This window comes from Platichthys flesus, chromosome 2 (assembly GCF_949316205.1).
Source record: "Platichthys flesus chromosome 2, fPlaFle2.1, whole genome shotgun sequence".
NCBI lineage: Eukaryota > Metazoa > Chordata > Actinopteri > Pleuronectiformes > Pleuronectidae > Platichthys > Platichthys flesus.
Window position 1 is genome coordinate 3,521,387 of NC_084946.1, and position 15,981 is coordinate 3,537,367.

General features: G+C 42.2%; 1 protein-coding gene across 1 annotated transcript; it reads left to right on the forward strand.

Annotated features, from left to right (window-relative positions):
• The first annotated feature begins 428 nt into the window (after window positions 1-428).
• wnt7aa (wingless-type MMTV integration site family, member 7Aa) lies at window positions 429-14,425 on the forward strand. Its single transcript, XM_062394624.1, has 4 exons — window positions 429-968; window positions 1,195-1,421; window positions 4,256-4,527; window positions 11,561-14,425. Exons 1-4 carry the CDS (start codon window positions 898-900, stop codon window positions 12,038-12,040), a joined length of 1,050 nt encoding a protein of 349 aa, XP_062250608.1. The 5' UTR covers window positions 429-897; the 3' UTR covers window positions 12,041-14,425.
• The last annotated feature ends 1,556 nt before the right edge of the window (window positions 14,426-15,981 follow it).

The window sequence follows — 15,981 nt, forward strand, 5'->3', positions numbered from 1 at the left end:
ATCTTATCTGATCTGATCTGATCTGATCTGATCTGATCTGATCTCATCTGATCTCATCTGATCTCATCTCATCTCATCTCATCTCATCTCATCTTATGTTATCTCTTATGGGGATAAAAAGCAGGTTTCCATAGTCTTAATCATTAGATTTAAAGCTGAAGACACGTTTTAAGGTCAGGTTTAGTTTATGGTTAAGTTAAGAGCTAGAGTTAGGCAAGTAGAAACTATGGTTAATGTTAGTTTCAAGGAATGAATTTCATGTCCTCTGAAGTCATGGAGACACGACTGTGTGTCGGTGTGTGTTTGTGTGCGTGTGTTTTTGTGTGTCTGTGTGTGTGGTCAGTGGGAGGGGCGCTTACTGGTCTCAAATAGATAAAACCTGATGTATGAGAGCTGCTGTGTCAGAGGCTGCAGTGGTGAAGTGTGTGGTTGATCCAGTGTCCCGGGCAGGACTTAAACCCAGTGTCCGTGTGAGCTGCCATGACCTGGCGGCTTTAAGTGCTCAGCTGTGCCCAGGCAGGTGTGGAGCCCGGTGCGTGTGTGTGTCAGTGTGTGTGTGTGTGTGTGTCTGGACAGATGAGCTGAGCGTGTACCTGCAGGCTGCAGCCACAGCTCGAGCAGCAGAACACGCCCTGCCAGAGGAGAAGGTGGACGCACACACTTTACCTGCAGAGAACAAGCGCTGCCCCGATGCTCCTCCGCGGGCCCGCAGCTCCACCGGACACCTACCCAATGAGACCAGGACTTTCCCCCCGCACACGTCTTCTCCTCCCCGGGAGCGTTTCAACCCGCGCCTGCTGCTCGGATCACCTGGAGGTCCTGCGGGGCTCCGCACGAAGATAAGGCGGCTTCCTGCAGCGGTTCACAGCGTCGATCCGGCGCCTGGTCCCGGGCACCATGAGCAGGAAGACGCGGCGCTGGATCCTAAATTTTTTCCTGTGCCTCGGAGTAGTGTACCTGAAGATCGGGTGAGTTATTGGGTGTTCCACAGGTTGTTTTCAAACTCACACACACACACGCAGGAGTTTAGAGAAGGGGAGTTTAGAGTGGCTCCCCGTGAAGGGAAGCAGAGATGTCCTCAGAGTGCGTGCAGATGTTTCCACATGCGCCCGAGTCTCTTCCCTCACATGTCCCCTCATCTGGAGGAGCTCCACCTGCTGCCACATGTTAACCTGTCGCCTTCCCCGCCTGCAGGGGTCTGTCCTCGGTGGTGGCGCTGGGAGCGAGCATCATCTGTAATAAGATCCCGGGCCTGGCCCCTCGTCAGCGGACTATCTGTCAGAGCCGGCCCGACGCCATCATCGTGATCGGAGAGGGGGTTCAGATGGGCATCAACGAGTGTCAGTTCCAGTTCAGACACGGGCGATGGAACTGCTCGGCCCTGGGAGAGAGGACCGTGTTCGGCAAAGAGCTCAGAGTGGGTATGTCGCACCCTGATGTTGTTCACCATCCTCTCAGGTCATTGATACTTTGTGCAACACGCTGTCTGAGAAAGGGACTGTATTCTCTGGGATTCTGTAATATTGTGTTTTAAGTAGTTTTGTCGTATATGTAATAATAATAATAATAATAATAATAATAAGAGAAATACATTTATATATCGTGCACTTTCCAACACAAAGTAAAGTGCTGCACAACAAAAAAAATGGTTAAAACAAGGAAGTACATAAATAATAATAATAATAATGATCATAATAATAATAATAATAGAAATAAATACATGTACCTACATTTCACGTGAAGTTCAGTATTTTTTTTAGCAAAGTACCTTATTTTTTTCTTAGTATTTCAGCTGTTTTAAATTGCTGCAGAATGTTACAACAGCTGATTCATAATTGTGGGTTGCATGCACACTGCCAACAGAACATGCTTTTATTTATTTGTTTATGTTCTAGGTGGTCTGTTTAATACTGTTTGAAGCGTCTGCACATGAGTCTAAAAGTGCACTTAAAACCCAAACAGATAAATTGCTCCAAACAGTCCCCAGGAGAAGTTAGTGAACCTCCTCCATGTCAGGAAGCTCAGACGCTCAGTGCTTCTGCTCTCGGTGGGAAAATAAGCCCCAGATCTGATCCTGGATGTGGAATAAGGCTCGAGGCCATGCTTGCTCCCAAAGACTCGACAGTGGAAATAAGTGGAGTGTCATATTTAAACACGCTGGTGTTCCACTGTCTTGTCCTGTAAGTTCACCCTGTCATCTCGCAGAAACACATGCAGAGCTGGGGAGTTGTTTTTCACTGGAAGTGTCATCAGGGATTAAGGCTCACATCACGTTTAAGCCTTTAATTTATGCAGATAGCTGCTTTGCCCATTGATATTTTTATGATATTGTATGATCTTCAGGTATGGAGGTATTAGCAGACACAAATGTTGCGTGCAGTAAAGGTCTGCACACGAAAAAGCGGCAAGATGAAGTAGTTTGATGTGTGAATGATGTGTAACTTCAGCTTCAGGTGACCTCTGCTCTGATTGGATGGAACCTTATGTCTGATCATCTCAATGTGTTTTTATCACGGACACATAGCCACTAATATGCAGACCTACATGCTCTTTATCTACTCTGAGCTGAACAACCTTCATGTATGTGTTCATAACCCCCCAACCCCCCTTCTTGAAGCTTCAAGTTCAGACAAGCACTTTCCTCTTGGTTTACAAATTTACCTCCAGGTCGTGCAGCTTTGGCAGGGGATATTTAACTGGATGTTTTAGGGGAGCAACTACACTTTTGTCTTGCACATCAGTGGAGTGAAACAAAACTTGCCGCATGAGTCCTTATTCTGCTCAGATTTTCGGCAGAGATCAGGTTGATATCTAGGAGGCAGCAGGTCACCTCGCTCGTTCGCTGCTCGGCTCCAGCTGCCTCGCATCCAGCCTCCAGTCTGAATCCATTGTTTTGTGTCAGCAGACTGGAACACTGATAGCTGACAGAATACAGAAATTTGTGGCTGTTGTTGGCAGTGTTGCAGCAGTGTGCAAGATTTTGGACATTAGGATGGAGTGTCCTCCCCATCCACCAGGCTGGCTACTCACATGTGGGCACGGACTGGATGCTTCTTTAATTACTGTAGGAGTGTGTCCTGCAAATTATGTAACTGTTGATACATTTGGTTTACAAATGTCATGGCCGGGTAGAGATGAAACAGTGTGAACATTTTAGTTAACAGTATTATTGTTGGTTTCATTAATGCAAATTTTTGTTTACTGTCTGAGGACATTAGGACTATTTGACGACAGTGGGAACTAGCAGTTGCTTGGTTTATACAGAGCACTAGCAGCTAATGCTGTTACAGTACCAACCAATTCACCATGGTAATCAAAGCAATTCAAGATTGAACAACTAAGCGTCAGGTAACTGTTTCATGGCTGTGCTCAGGTGCTGCTGTGTTTGATATTCTCTCTACCATGCCTTTAAATTGTACCACTCTGTCCATCACTGAAAGCTATAACCATAGATACACGTTCATTTATTCCAACATTTGCACGTGAATCCCGCTGTGGAAGTTGAGCTATGACCTTAAAAGTCTAAAAAGCTTCTGTGGTGGTTTGATTGTTGAAGATGATGATTTTATTCGAGCGTTTTTGCAACTGACGGTCATTTTTGGATGGTTTCCACCCAAGCTCCAGGAATTATCTCTATTTTAATTAAAAAGGAAAGGGGGAAAAAACACTGCAGTTGACCTGAAGCAGTCAGATTTATAGAGTGGAAATCCATCTCAGTAGGGAGGCTGTGCATGCCTCTCAGATTCACCTCCACAGGGTGGATCCCAGTGATGGCAGCTGGGACAGGAGCCAAAATACGGCCTAAACATTTAATATTTTATCTCCCAGTAAATGCTCCCAAATATTCATCTTTACCAATATTCTGGTGCAGTCGTTTAATTATACTCCCAAGATTTACAGACTGGTCCCGACCCTGAAGGCTCTCTGATAATAAGTCCATAAATATAAAACTGTAAACTCCAATAAAACAATCAAAATGTCCCACTACCTCAAAAACAGCTGCTTTTATTAGAGCTTCTCTCCTCTTTCAGACGGCATCATTATATTTTCTTTAAGAATCGGCTCTTCCTCCTGCAGTGTCTCTGTTTGTAAAGAGAGCATGATTGATGAATGGGACTTGGCCCGGCTCGTGTATTTTTTTGATTTGGTTTGAAGAAGCTATGTCAGGTATGTGAGGAGGCTCGGCCCAACCTGAAATACTAAAGCTCTGTAGTCTGCAATTGTGATTAAAAATGAGTGCTTCTCTTATTCGCAGGCAGTAAGGAGGCAGCGTTCACGTACGCCATTATCGCTGCCGGGGTGGCCCATGCCATCACTGCGGCCTGCACCCAGGGCAGTCTGAGTGGCTGCGGCTGTGACAAGGACAAGCAGGGTTTCTACAACCAGGAGGAGGGCTGGAAGTGGGGCGGCTGCTCAGCGGACGTCCACTACGGCGTGGGTTTCTCCAAGGTGTTTGTGGACGCACGGGAAATTAAGCAGAACGCCAGGACGCTCATGAATTTACATAACAATGAAGTGGGACGCAAGGTATGTTTGCAATAGTCTATTTGACTTTTACCTAAGCACATCGAAATCACATCACAATCACCCGCTCATATGTCATATCTACTAGATGCTGAAGGTCAGACGGACCAAAGTGCATGTGTGAATAAGCTGCAGGGACATTTAAACATTTTACCTGTTAACACTGGAGCATATGACTTTGTGATTGTAACTAATATTGTTGGTGAAGACATCATTTAAAGGATAAGGCTGGCAGAGACGGGCAACTTCCATTTTTTGTCCAAAAACAAACAATGAATGTACTGTGCGTCTCCAAAGCCTGATATGTATTATCCTCTGTGCCATAGAGCTCCATTGTTTCCAAAAACTATTAAAAACACATCAGTGAGCCGCAGTGTTTCACTGACATGTTCCATCATTACCATGAACTCACGCACTGCAGCTTATTTTGACTCAATCCCACACACACACCATCCTGCTGCAGTAAATACTCATTAGGGCACCAAATGTAGATTAATCCACTGTTGAAAATAGTCCCCAACAAATGCTCTGTTTCCTCTTGTTTGATAGAAACAACAATGATCAGCTGTGTGAGTAAAATTGCAGTCTTGGTTTAACTTTTGCCTGGTGGTACAAAATGCTGCATGCTAGAAACAGTCCATTTTCCAATTTATATGCACTAACAAGTAAATATAGAAAGTCAGGTTGTTACAAAGCTGCATACACATATTTTCTCTAGTTATCAAAATACATGTAAGAACTATATGATAAAATGTTTAAAAGAGCAGTATAAAATCCTGACAGGTCAGGTAATATCCAGTCATATTGTCATCCATTCATACTCTTTTATCTGCTGCTTTACTTATTTAGAATTGTAAGAGCTTTCCCAGCATGCACTACTTGGTAAGAGACAAGGTGCATCCTCTTTCACACAGTGATGACACAGGAGCTAGGCTAACACACGGAGACACATGCACATGGAGACACATGGGAAATCAATTCAGAGTCTCTAGTTCTGTGCAGGTCTCTTGGCCATAAAGTCAGGTAACAGTGCACTACGTCAAACGCTGATGTTGAACAAGATACTTTTTTAAAGTTCAAATACGATAAACGGTTTGATATACTATAGATGATGTATTGTAGTTAATTGCAGGTGAAGCTATGCTTTATTCTAACTCAGGCATTTATAATTTGTTATGGTATTTAGTAAATTATGGTATTTAGTAAATGATAAATGGTTTGTATTTATGTAGATTATTCTAGTCTTGATGACCACTCAAAGCTCTTTACATTACAGTTTTTAAAATCCACACATTCACACACATTCATACATTCCATCCATGTGCAGCACTCTTTCTATCACACATCAATTCCATACTTCCAGCACAGCCGTCAGGGGCAAGTTGAGGTCCAGTAACATGCTCAGGGACACTTCGACAAGCAGAACGGGGGAAACTAAGATTGAATCGCAGTCCCTCTTGTAAGTCGACGACCTGCTCACTTCTCCTTAGCCACATTAGTCATTAGCTGATATACTGAGGCCTGGCTGTAGTCATTTCTCACAATTACATACTGAAGGAAATCGTACCGAGAGCAAGTGGCAAGTACAGTGACATCAGAAGCCAGAGGACAAACTATGGTCAATGTAAGAGCCTGCACTCATTTAGGAAAGTTGAGTCAAGAGGTAACGGTGTGTGACACGATGCATGGTGAAGTGAACCCCGGACCAGGACCATATGAGCATACATTAGCCAGAATGTGATGTTGTTAGCAGGGGACAGAAGTCAGGAGCCGAACGACAGATCAATAGAAATTGCAGGATGATCCACAAAGTGGCCGCACCAGAGAGCAGTCTGCTGGCAAAGCTACAGCAGTCACGTCATAGATCAGTTTGAAGTATAAACTTTTCTGAATTCTGCAGTTTTCCTGGAGAGTGGATCTTAGACACTGCTGCTGCATTCAGAGCTGCAGTACCAGTGCAGTGCCTGTTCAAAATGTTCCTGAAATCTATCAGCGGAGTGGACAAAGTTTTGCTGAGCTTCCCTTCAGTCAGGAGAGACAGACAGAGATGATTAAAGACAAATTCAATGACTTGATTTGATTGTTGAGCAATTAGAAAAAGGTGAAGTCTTTGTGAGGAGTCCTTGGCGATTCGACCCTTGCAACCCAATTCATTTGGAGGGTTCATTATTCCAACAAAAATGTGGTTTCCTCTTAGAACATGAATATTAGTAACGGATGAGATCCAGGTCAGCAATGAAAGTACAGAGCAATAGAAAAGTGGGAAAGAGCAAACATCTTGACTGCGGTGATGGAAAATCCAAAAATGCAATACCTCTATCTGGTATAATTTAATTGAAAGATGTTTTGAATTTGCCTTTTCTAAGTAATGCACAAAAGCCAATACAAATACAGAATCATGTCAATGTAAGGAGAGAAAACACCATCTGTGAGTTCTGTCAATATTCTTTGCAAAATGGAAAGAATGACTGGGAGTCTACAGCCAGAGGGAGAAACATTTGAAATACCTTTCACAAATAATTGAATGGCTGGGTTAGAAAATAAACTGGTAAAGGAAGAATCATAACATGTTATGTTAAACTGAATCCAGGAAAGTAACCCACAAATGTACTGAGGTTTGAAATGGCGAGCATCCATGCAGTAACAAATTAAGGCACAAACGGTGTTTATGGAATCAGGTTTTAGTGGCGTACCAGCAGAGAGGGTTAGAGTGAAATCCTATGATTTTACGCTGGAAGATGCAAAGCACTATCTTGTATATATCTTAGCTGACTCTATGGACCTTACAAGAGGGGTCTGATAGCAGGCACAGCTTGAGGAGAGCTTGTACTGGCTCTGGGCTGAGGCTCCAGAAGGTCTGGAATTTGAAGCAAAACATGTCATGATTAGGGAGAAAATTATGGGCCATGACGAATAAGTTGTATGTGACTGATGGGGATGTGAAAGGTATGATGCATACGTGATATTGATTGTGACGTAGAACCTGAATGCTCTTACGTTGGCCCTGTATATGTCAAGCTGCAGCGATCAGGTAAAACTTGCAAAGTGCAGATGACAAATCAAACTCGGAGAGAGAGTAAGGCCTCGAGCTCGCAAACCACTGACTTCGAAAACATATCCCAAAAAATCAGATAGTGATGCATCTGTGAAGACCTTGATCGGGTCAGTGGAATGCACCATTTTAATTAGAGGACCGTTACTACTCCAGTGATCACAGGTGAGAACTAAAGTGCAGGTTGAAGAAAAGATGGTCTCGAAGGGAGAGCAACTGTTTGGGAAGTATATTGCATTAGGAACTCAACATACCTGTCTCCACCAGTTATTTGCTCTTCAGACAGGATCGCAAAGATAGTGGAAACAGGGTTTCAGTATGGATAGATGTACCTGATCTGTGATATTTGGGATCTATCAGGAGACGGAGAGCAGATGGAATCCTGACTTTGTTTAGCAAAATGTCACTTGGGTTGAATATGAATGGGCTTCTCCTGCAGGAGTCAGACTGAAGTAAATGTGGCATCTGACTAGATGTGATTTAAGTGAGCCTGAGGAGGTGGATACAGAGTCCAATGGTGGGGTCAGGATTCACACCTCAGCTTCTGATAACTAGAAACTGGAAAAAGACAATGTAAGATGAAAAATTGAATATTAACTCACCAACTCTTTAACTGAATGAGTGACCACAGGAAACAGGCATCAGAAGAGAAAGCAAATACAGTGAGCAGAAAGATTAGCATTCCTTAAAAGGTTGTTTATTCTTCTTCTTTACTTGTGTCTCAATTCAGCTGACATCGGCTGCGTCCTCCAATGGCTGCCTACATCGTGACGACTTAAACCAAAATGAGAAAGTCTGTTCTTCCTATTGCGTCAACAGTTTTAACACCCTTACCTCCTTCGCATAGCAACAAAGCTTCAGACAAAAAACTCCTTTAGTTGATTACAAATTTTGAAAAGATAATTTTTTAACAAATGTACCATTAGCTCTGGTTGAGGACTTAGATTTAAAAATAACTTCTAGATGTTTTTCGCCTCGCTTTTTGCCGCCATTTCCTCTTTGATAAACAGTCTGTTACTGAAGCGCAATGAATCATGGCCGCATTTGGAGGAGCCTTCGAATGGCCGCTGTGACATTATTTGACTATAAACGAAGGATGACCATTTGTCCGTTTTGGAATCTTGAGATGTGTGAAAACATTCTTATTGTTAAAAAAGGCGCTGCCACGAATCCCTGAAACCTCGTTGTTTAACATTTTGCTGACTTGGTTTAGATTTCAAAGGTTAATTTGAATATGTTTACATTAAATCACCATCAGTTAGTGACACCTTGTCCCCAGTGGATGAATCTTTGGGTTGGTCACTATAACTACATCATGTCCTAATCAGCATGAATTGCAGTTCATCCCATAACTTTGTCTGTAGTTCCACCATCAGGTGAATTTTTTTTTTATAGCATCGTGTTAGCATGCTAACATGCACAATTTGAGATTATGAGCATGCAAACATTTGAACTACTAAATATCAGCATGCATGGTACTTTTATAGATTCAATATACAACAAAACAGTAAAAATGTATCTTCAAGACGACCAAAGCCAAATCGCTCTCTGTTCATTATTTGTTTATCTACTTCACTACATGCATGTTAGAGCATATTAGTCGAGCCCATCATACTGTATATGCCGATGTAGAAACAGGAAACAAGTATATGAAGTGCCTTTGTGATATCAGTTCTTTCGTAGATGTGTTTTGTTCTTGTCACAAAAAGGTAATCTGGTATTTCTCCTGGTCAGACAGTGTAACATTGACTTCAGAGGAATACACATGTAGGTGTGTATTTGGTGTTTTTTTCTTGTGAAAGTATTGCAGTGTCACAGTAACAACTCGTGGTCCTGTTCAGGGAGACAGAGTCGTTCTTTTATCTGTGACGACTCAGCTTCCTACCAGTGTTTAGGCTCTGTCACAGTGTGATAAGGTGTGTGGATCTTTTAATATACACTTACTAAACTGATACCTCTGTAATTACTGTAGTGTGGCTTTCATGTTTAATTGGAGATGATGTCAGAGTGTCAATCCTATATTCCTTGAGAAGAATAAACAATAGTGTAAAAGGTGCCACAGGAGGCTTACAGGGCTCTGTTAGACAAACAATGGCAGCTTCGTTGGCATCTCCCTTCACTGAACTCCATGAATTATATGTTTGTCAGATCTGGGGAGCATGACCACACTAAGCCGTGTGCATCCAGGGCTTTTGACAATTACCCCATGAGACTCCAGAAAGTCTGAGGCCATATCAGCGTGGAATAATTAAAAAGCAGGGTGAGGCGTCTTTAATGCCAGTGAGGGTGAGGAGGTAGGAGGGTGACCTGATGTCATTCAGCCTGAAGCGCTCAGAGAATACCCCAGCTGCTTTGCCAAACCCACCGAAAGGTTCCACTCTTACCCTGAAAAGGCCTTTCACTGCTGCCATTGCATTCACCATGAATGTCTCAACATGGTGACGGACCAAACTGTCACTTCACTTACAACAAGAACTCATCATCAACCCTGCAGATGTTTGAATTCATCTGCTAAAACGGATTTCATAGTATTTTATCAATATACAAGGAAAAGGTAAAGCATCCATAGTAAAGCTATAAGTCAAGATGCTGTAAACTGAGCTGTTTACAGACATGTGAGATGAGACTCTGCCACAGAATTAGCTGCTCCATTTCCAAAACCAATGTTTTTAATTCATTCTACATTTAATTTATTGGCAATGCGTTTCAGGCTCACAAAGGTTATTTAGTGAAACATGCAGTGGTAAATGTACTTTTGCACAAAACCTTAACCTTTTGTCGGATGTAAAATTCAATCTACTCCTTTAAAAAGAGTTCAGATTGTTTTTTTTTTATTTGCATCTGAATCTTTTCAAAACCAAAGCCGCAGATGTTAGGATATCCTGTCTTTTACTCCCTAGTTTGTGCCAAGCCTCAAAAACCTTCATCTCACATTTCCCTTAATGCTTTATAGCCTTTTCCATTAAACTCTCCTTGCCTGATAAATTCTCCCTGTCTTTCAAACCTCTCAGCCCCGGTTTGTGACAGGCTCTCCAGTAAAGAATGCATTCTCCAAGCTCAAGCTGAGATAACCCATGTTCATGAATGGTGCTCATAAGTTGCTTCTCGGGTATTTACAATAATTAATGACCTTCTCGTATAGACTGGAAATAAGTTAAGTTAAGTTTTTTCCTGTAGATAGACAGATGGAGCAACAGCAATGACCATCTTCGGTAAAAAGGTAAAACTGGGTTTTCGGCTTGTGTGCTTCACGTGAGCAATGCATAAGTTGCAATACCCCGTGTAGCCACCATGCCAATATTGCCTCATTAGTTCAAGGTAACCCTGATGAGATCACTGTTACACAATTAGTTATGTTGTCCGATGACAAAGCTCCTTCCAAAGAGATGCATACTTTTTCACAGACTGATTCTTCTCGCCATGATAAGTAAACTGATGTAAAATCAGAGAAATATGTTTTTTTTATTAATCTGTTGAAAAGAATGACATAAAACGACAGACAAATGCACTGAATGAACCCAAATGCACGTAGTTGTATAATTTACATGCCTTATAAATTGTGTGGTTCTTCCATGAGAGTGTTGTGAAGCTCAGTCTTGTAAAAGAATGGAACATGCATAGCTACCAGCCATAGAGTGACATACTGTGGCGGCTCTGAGATCTCTGGAATGCCTACATTCATTTGGAATGTTAGAAAACTTTTGTCTCAACCTGTTGAAGTATTCATGTAATATCACTGAGTATTTCTCCAAACGCATGTGTTTCCTGTGGACAGACACCAACAAACAGTCTGTAATATGGATGTGTGTTAGAAATACTGAATATTTCTCCAGAAAAAGTTAGTTCACTTTTTACCAATACAGTTTTTTTGAGGGTGAGGTAGTTAGTTAAACCTAAAATTTAAAATGGAAACAAATTGAACTGTATTTTCACTTGGTTTGAGTAGTTTTAACGTTAACTATGCAATCATCCTCTGTGCTCTAGGTCCTGGAGAAGGGAATGCGTCTGGAGTGCAAGTGTCACGGCGTGTCGGGGTCTTGCACCACCAAAACCTGCTGGACGACGCTCCCCAAGTTCCGTCAGCTGGGATACATTCTCAAGGACAAGTACAACCAGGCCATACATGTGGAGCCGGTGCGAGCCAGCCGCAACAAGCGCCCCACCTTCCTGAAGATCAAGAAACCCCATTCCTACCGTAAGCCCCTGGACACGGAGCTGGTCTACATCGAGAGGTCGCCCAACTACTGCGAGGCCGACCTGCTGACCGGCAGCATGGGGACGCAGGGTCGCCTGTGCAACAAGACCGTCCTGCAGCCCAACAGCTGCGACCTGATGTGCTGCGGCCGCGGGTACAACACGCACCAGTACTCGCGCGTGTGGCAGTGCAACTGCAAGTTCCTGTGGTGCTGCTACGTCAGATGCAACACCTGCAGTGAGAGGACAGAGGTGTATACCTGTAAATAGAGATATTTATTGGACAAGTATTCACCCGAAGCGATGCCTCTAACTTAAGTTGATGATACGGACGTCAGTCATCAAACTGGACTCCACCTGTGGGCTCATACTTTTATTTCTATTTTTCATAATGCCACGTCATGCTCCAGGCTTGTTGATCTGCCAACCACACTGTTCTATTGGCTCGACTCACCTCAGACTGATGGCTTGACTGACTTTATCTTTTTCTAGACTAATAATTTATTCAGTGAGAAAACTACTGATAATTTTTTTTTTTATTTCACTGTCAGCTAAATCTGGTGGCGTTTTAGGCTGGTGTAGATGCCTGGCATTTTATTTAGAAAATATCCAAGTGCACTTAAGAGCAATAATAATTTTGTTTTCTTTTTTTTGTACAAGACAATTTAAACACTGGAGCTGAAACCTGAAAGAGTCAGGTCTGAACCTGACTGACAGATTTGGGAACCTGCCGCTTGCGTGCATTAAACCCTGCAGAGGAAGATGAAACTACTGATTCTGGACTCGGTCTGATAGTATTGTTTTGTGCTTGTTTGTTTCCCCTTCCCCTCCAGTCTGCTGCTAGTTGTCTGGAAACTTCTGGAGTTTGTGACGAGCAGACATATTGACTCTTCAGGCGTAGTTGACACCACCAGGAGCAAACGTCTGAGCTTCAGACATACATTTCCTTCAATGTTGGTCGATAGAATATATTTTGTAAGAGATTATTTTTATATAAAGATTGTTTTATTTATTTTCTGTCTCTGTGTAAGATATTTCCCCTTCAGCATTTCTCCACCCACTGAAACACTGTTTTGAAATGTGCCTCAGCAGAAGAATATAATGATGTCACATTGAGATGTGCAGTATTGTGATAATGTAACTTGTTTCAGGAAGCATCACACTTTGCCTTCCAACCTACTGAGAGCCAAAGTACCACTGTCCCCTCCTGGCTGGACACTGGTCCATAATAGATAGATAGATAGATAGATAGATGTACCTTATTGATCACAAATTGGGAAATGATGGAACATTAGTTTCTGAGTCATTGCATCTCCTGCAGTGTATTTCATGTTTTTGGAGTTTACTCTCTACATTATGAGATCAACCAGTTTCCACGAACGACAAAGTGCTTTCTCCCTTATCTATACCAGCACCGACCCTGTCATCTTCGGATGAGCTGCTAACTTTGAACCGACAGTGGTTTCATATGGCGTTAAAGGATGATTAAATAAGAATAAAAATAATAAATGAGCATAAATGCATATTTGAATCCGTTCACAATTGGCATCGCAGTGCGTCTCATGAACAGATTGTTTCTAGATATGATTTTAACCCTGATTGCATTTATACCTGGCATTAAAGCCTGGTTAAGTAATCCTAGAAGAGCTAGCAAGAGCAGGCTGCAGAAAAATGCAACAATACATTCCACCGCCTCCCATTAGCTAAGCCCACAAAGCACATGAACGTGCACTGACTGACAACTGCTCGAAGTGACTCACTGGCCGCTGGCTAACATCTTTGCGTCAGCGCAGTACGTTTCTCGACAGAAGACTCCAGTTATGTGAAGTGAGTTCACTGGTAGGCATATGGGTTAGTGACTGACAGGTACACCAACCAACCATTTTGTTCAGAGGGCCACAGAAACTTTATCTATTGATGCTATCAGGACATCGAGGATTCCAACATATACAATTTACCAACCACTTGTCAAATGTGTATCTCCTAATTGAGATGTGACTGATTTCGAATGCTTTGTCAATCATGACGTCCTTCTCATTTATGCACTGGTCCAAAAGACAAACAAAAAAAGTATGTTATTGTGTTTGCTGGTTTTTGCTGGTACCTTGCTTGTTTGGAATAGTATTTCTGCCTTTGTAGTTGCTCCATATGGATCGACAACACATTTACAGGTGAGGTGGTTTCCTCTGACTTTTCCCACATATTCAGTCAGATGAATTGAAAGGCGCTACATGTTTCAGAGCTGGACAATAATCCAAACATGATGATAGGATTACTAGAGGAACACAACCTGGAAGTTGGACTCTGGCTGTGTGTGAGACTTGACGTTTGCTACCATGCTCCCAACTATGAAATAGCCTTTGAAACAATCTGAGGTACATTGAAAGGACTGTCAGGTTATAATAGATACAAGTGTAAAATGCCTTCATCAACACATGATTCTAGTTGTAGAAACTATGCTGTTTATTCACAGTATTTGGTTATTAATAAAATAATTCCCTGTGAACTCAACTGTCACTCAACCCTGCATGGTTACAGCTTTGTCTTGTGTGTGACTGAATTAATGAAATCATATCAAAGCTGAAATATTCTTACATCAGAAGTTATTTTCATGTAGAACCACACTGTCTTTTCATTTGTTCTTGTTTAATAAATGTCGTCTCAGAATGAACAGAACAAGGTGGTTTTGTGTTCATTAAACATAAGTTCAGGTTCCGTCTTGTCATGAGGGCAGATCAGAGTGCAGTAGGTATAACTAAGGGCTGTGTTGCAGGTGTCGCAGCAGTGTGTGTGTTCCTCAGCGAGCGGTGGGAGTGCGGAGCTCCCGGCTGATGGATTACTCTGACATCTGCTTCATTCACTCCTCAACAACGTTGCTACAACAACCACACTGTGCCCCCCAAAAATGCTCCCCGTCTCATCGAGAGGCCAGGCTGCCCATTAACAAAATGGTAACCATGCAAAACCCAGATAAAATCTGGATGCTATTTATTTTGTGCAAATGGCAAATGAGAGGCGGGAAATGAAGGGGGGTCTTAACAATTGTAAGGGGATGATGTCAAGAAGGATTTCAGTCTGAGCAATAGAAAAGGTCTTAACACCCGGAATAATCTTCAACAAAACATCCCGCGGCCAAACTCTGCCTCAATAGAGTGATGCTTTGAGAAGGCAGCTGGCCAAACAGCCCTGGTCAGAGCAACAGCAAGGCTCTGTCACTGAGAACTCAACAACATTCTGCCTCAGTCTCAGGCAGCACTGGCTTCTTACACTTCAAATCCCTCGTGATACGTGTTTTGAGTTATTCTGTCGACATGAAAAACACAGACGCATCCACAATAGATGAAGAACATATATATAAACAAATGTATAATATAATAATTCTCTTTGTGTCTAATCGTCCACTTCACTAACAGTTAGCCGAGTTAGCTCCACTTTTTAAGAATAAGCAGTTGTGACTAAACAGTGTCATCTTAAAGGGATGGTTCACCTAAAATTGAAAAATTTACTCATTATCTATTCAACACTGCTGATGGAGGGTTGGGTGACGTCTATAAGCACGAACAGGCACCTAGGGCATGCCCTTGGAAAAGTGTGTGTGCGGTTTTCCTGTGTGTCTGAGAACGTGAAGGCGCCTCTGAGGCTAGAAGATAGAGGCTATCAGGGGACATTTAGGGTAAAACATGATGTAAATTACGCTGTTTCGAGTCAAATATGAATGCCTGGCTACAACCACTTGGATGACACCACACAAGCAGAATGGAGGCATGTTAGGTTTTTTTTTTACGTCTGAAGAAGGGGTCCAATCGATTGTATTGGATTCTGCTGAAACACTGCTTATCCCTGAGACTCTAAAAGTGTTTTGGCATTGTGGCGAGCAGTGAATTTGAATTTTTTGGTGAACTATCCCTTTAATGTCCGTTTAATAGTAATTAATAGTGGAGTTTATTCTGTATATAACAGTACATGTAGAACATCAATTATGAGTCAATATTATAATGAGAATTTGGCTTCGGTGGTTCCCTTTTAAGTGCACAACTACTAGTAATATATATATGTCACAAACCCCTTCTCTTCCATGTTGACAGAATGGACATGGTTGTCAAAGTATTTGTTAAGTTCAGTTTTCACAAAGATAGTGTCAGCATTTGAATTAATTCTTGTCACAGTGATTTGACCACAAGAAAATGTGCTGAGACATTATTATTATGAGC

Bases quoted from the DNA above. Each gene is read 5' to 3' on its own strand.
- wnt7aa (XM_062394624.1), top strand. From the start codon at position 898: ATGAGCAGGAAGACGCGGCGCTGGATCCTAAATTTTTTCCTGTGCCTC. The intron at 1,422-4,255 runs GTATGTCGCACC...TCTTATTCGCAG, and splicing joins CGGCAAAGAGCTCAGAGTGG to GCAGTAAGGAGGCAGCGTTC. The intron at 4,528-11,560 runs GTATGTTTGCAA...TCTGTGCTCTAG, and splicing joins ACAATGAAGTGGGACGCAAG to GTCCTGGAGAAGGGAATGCG.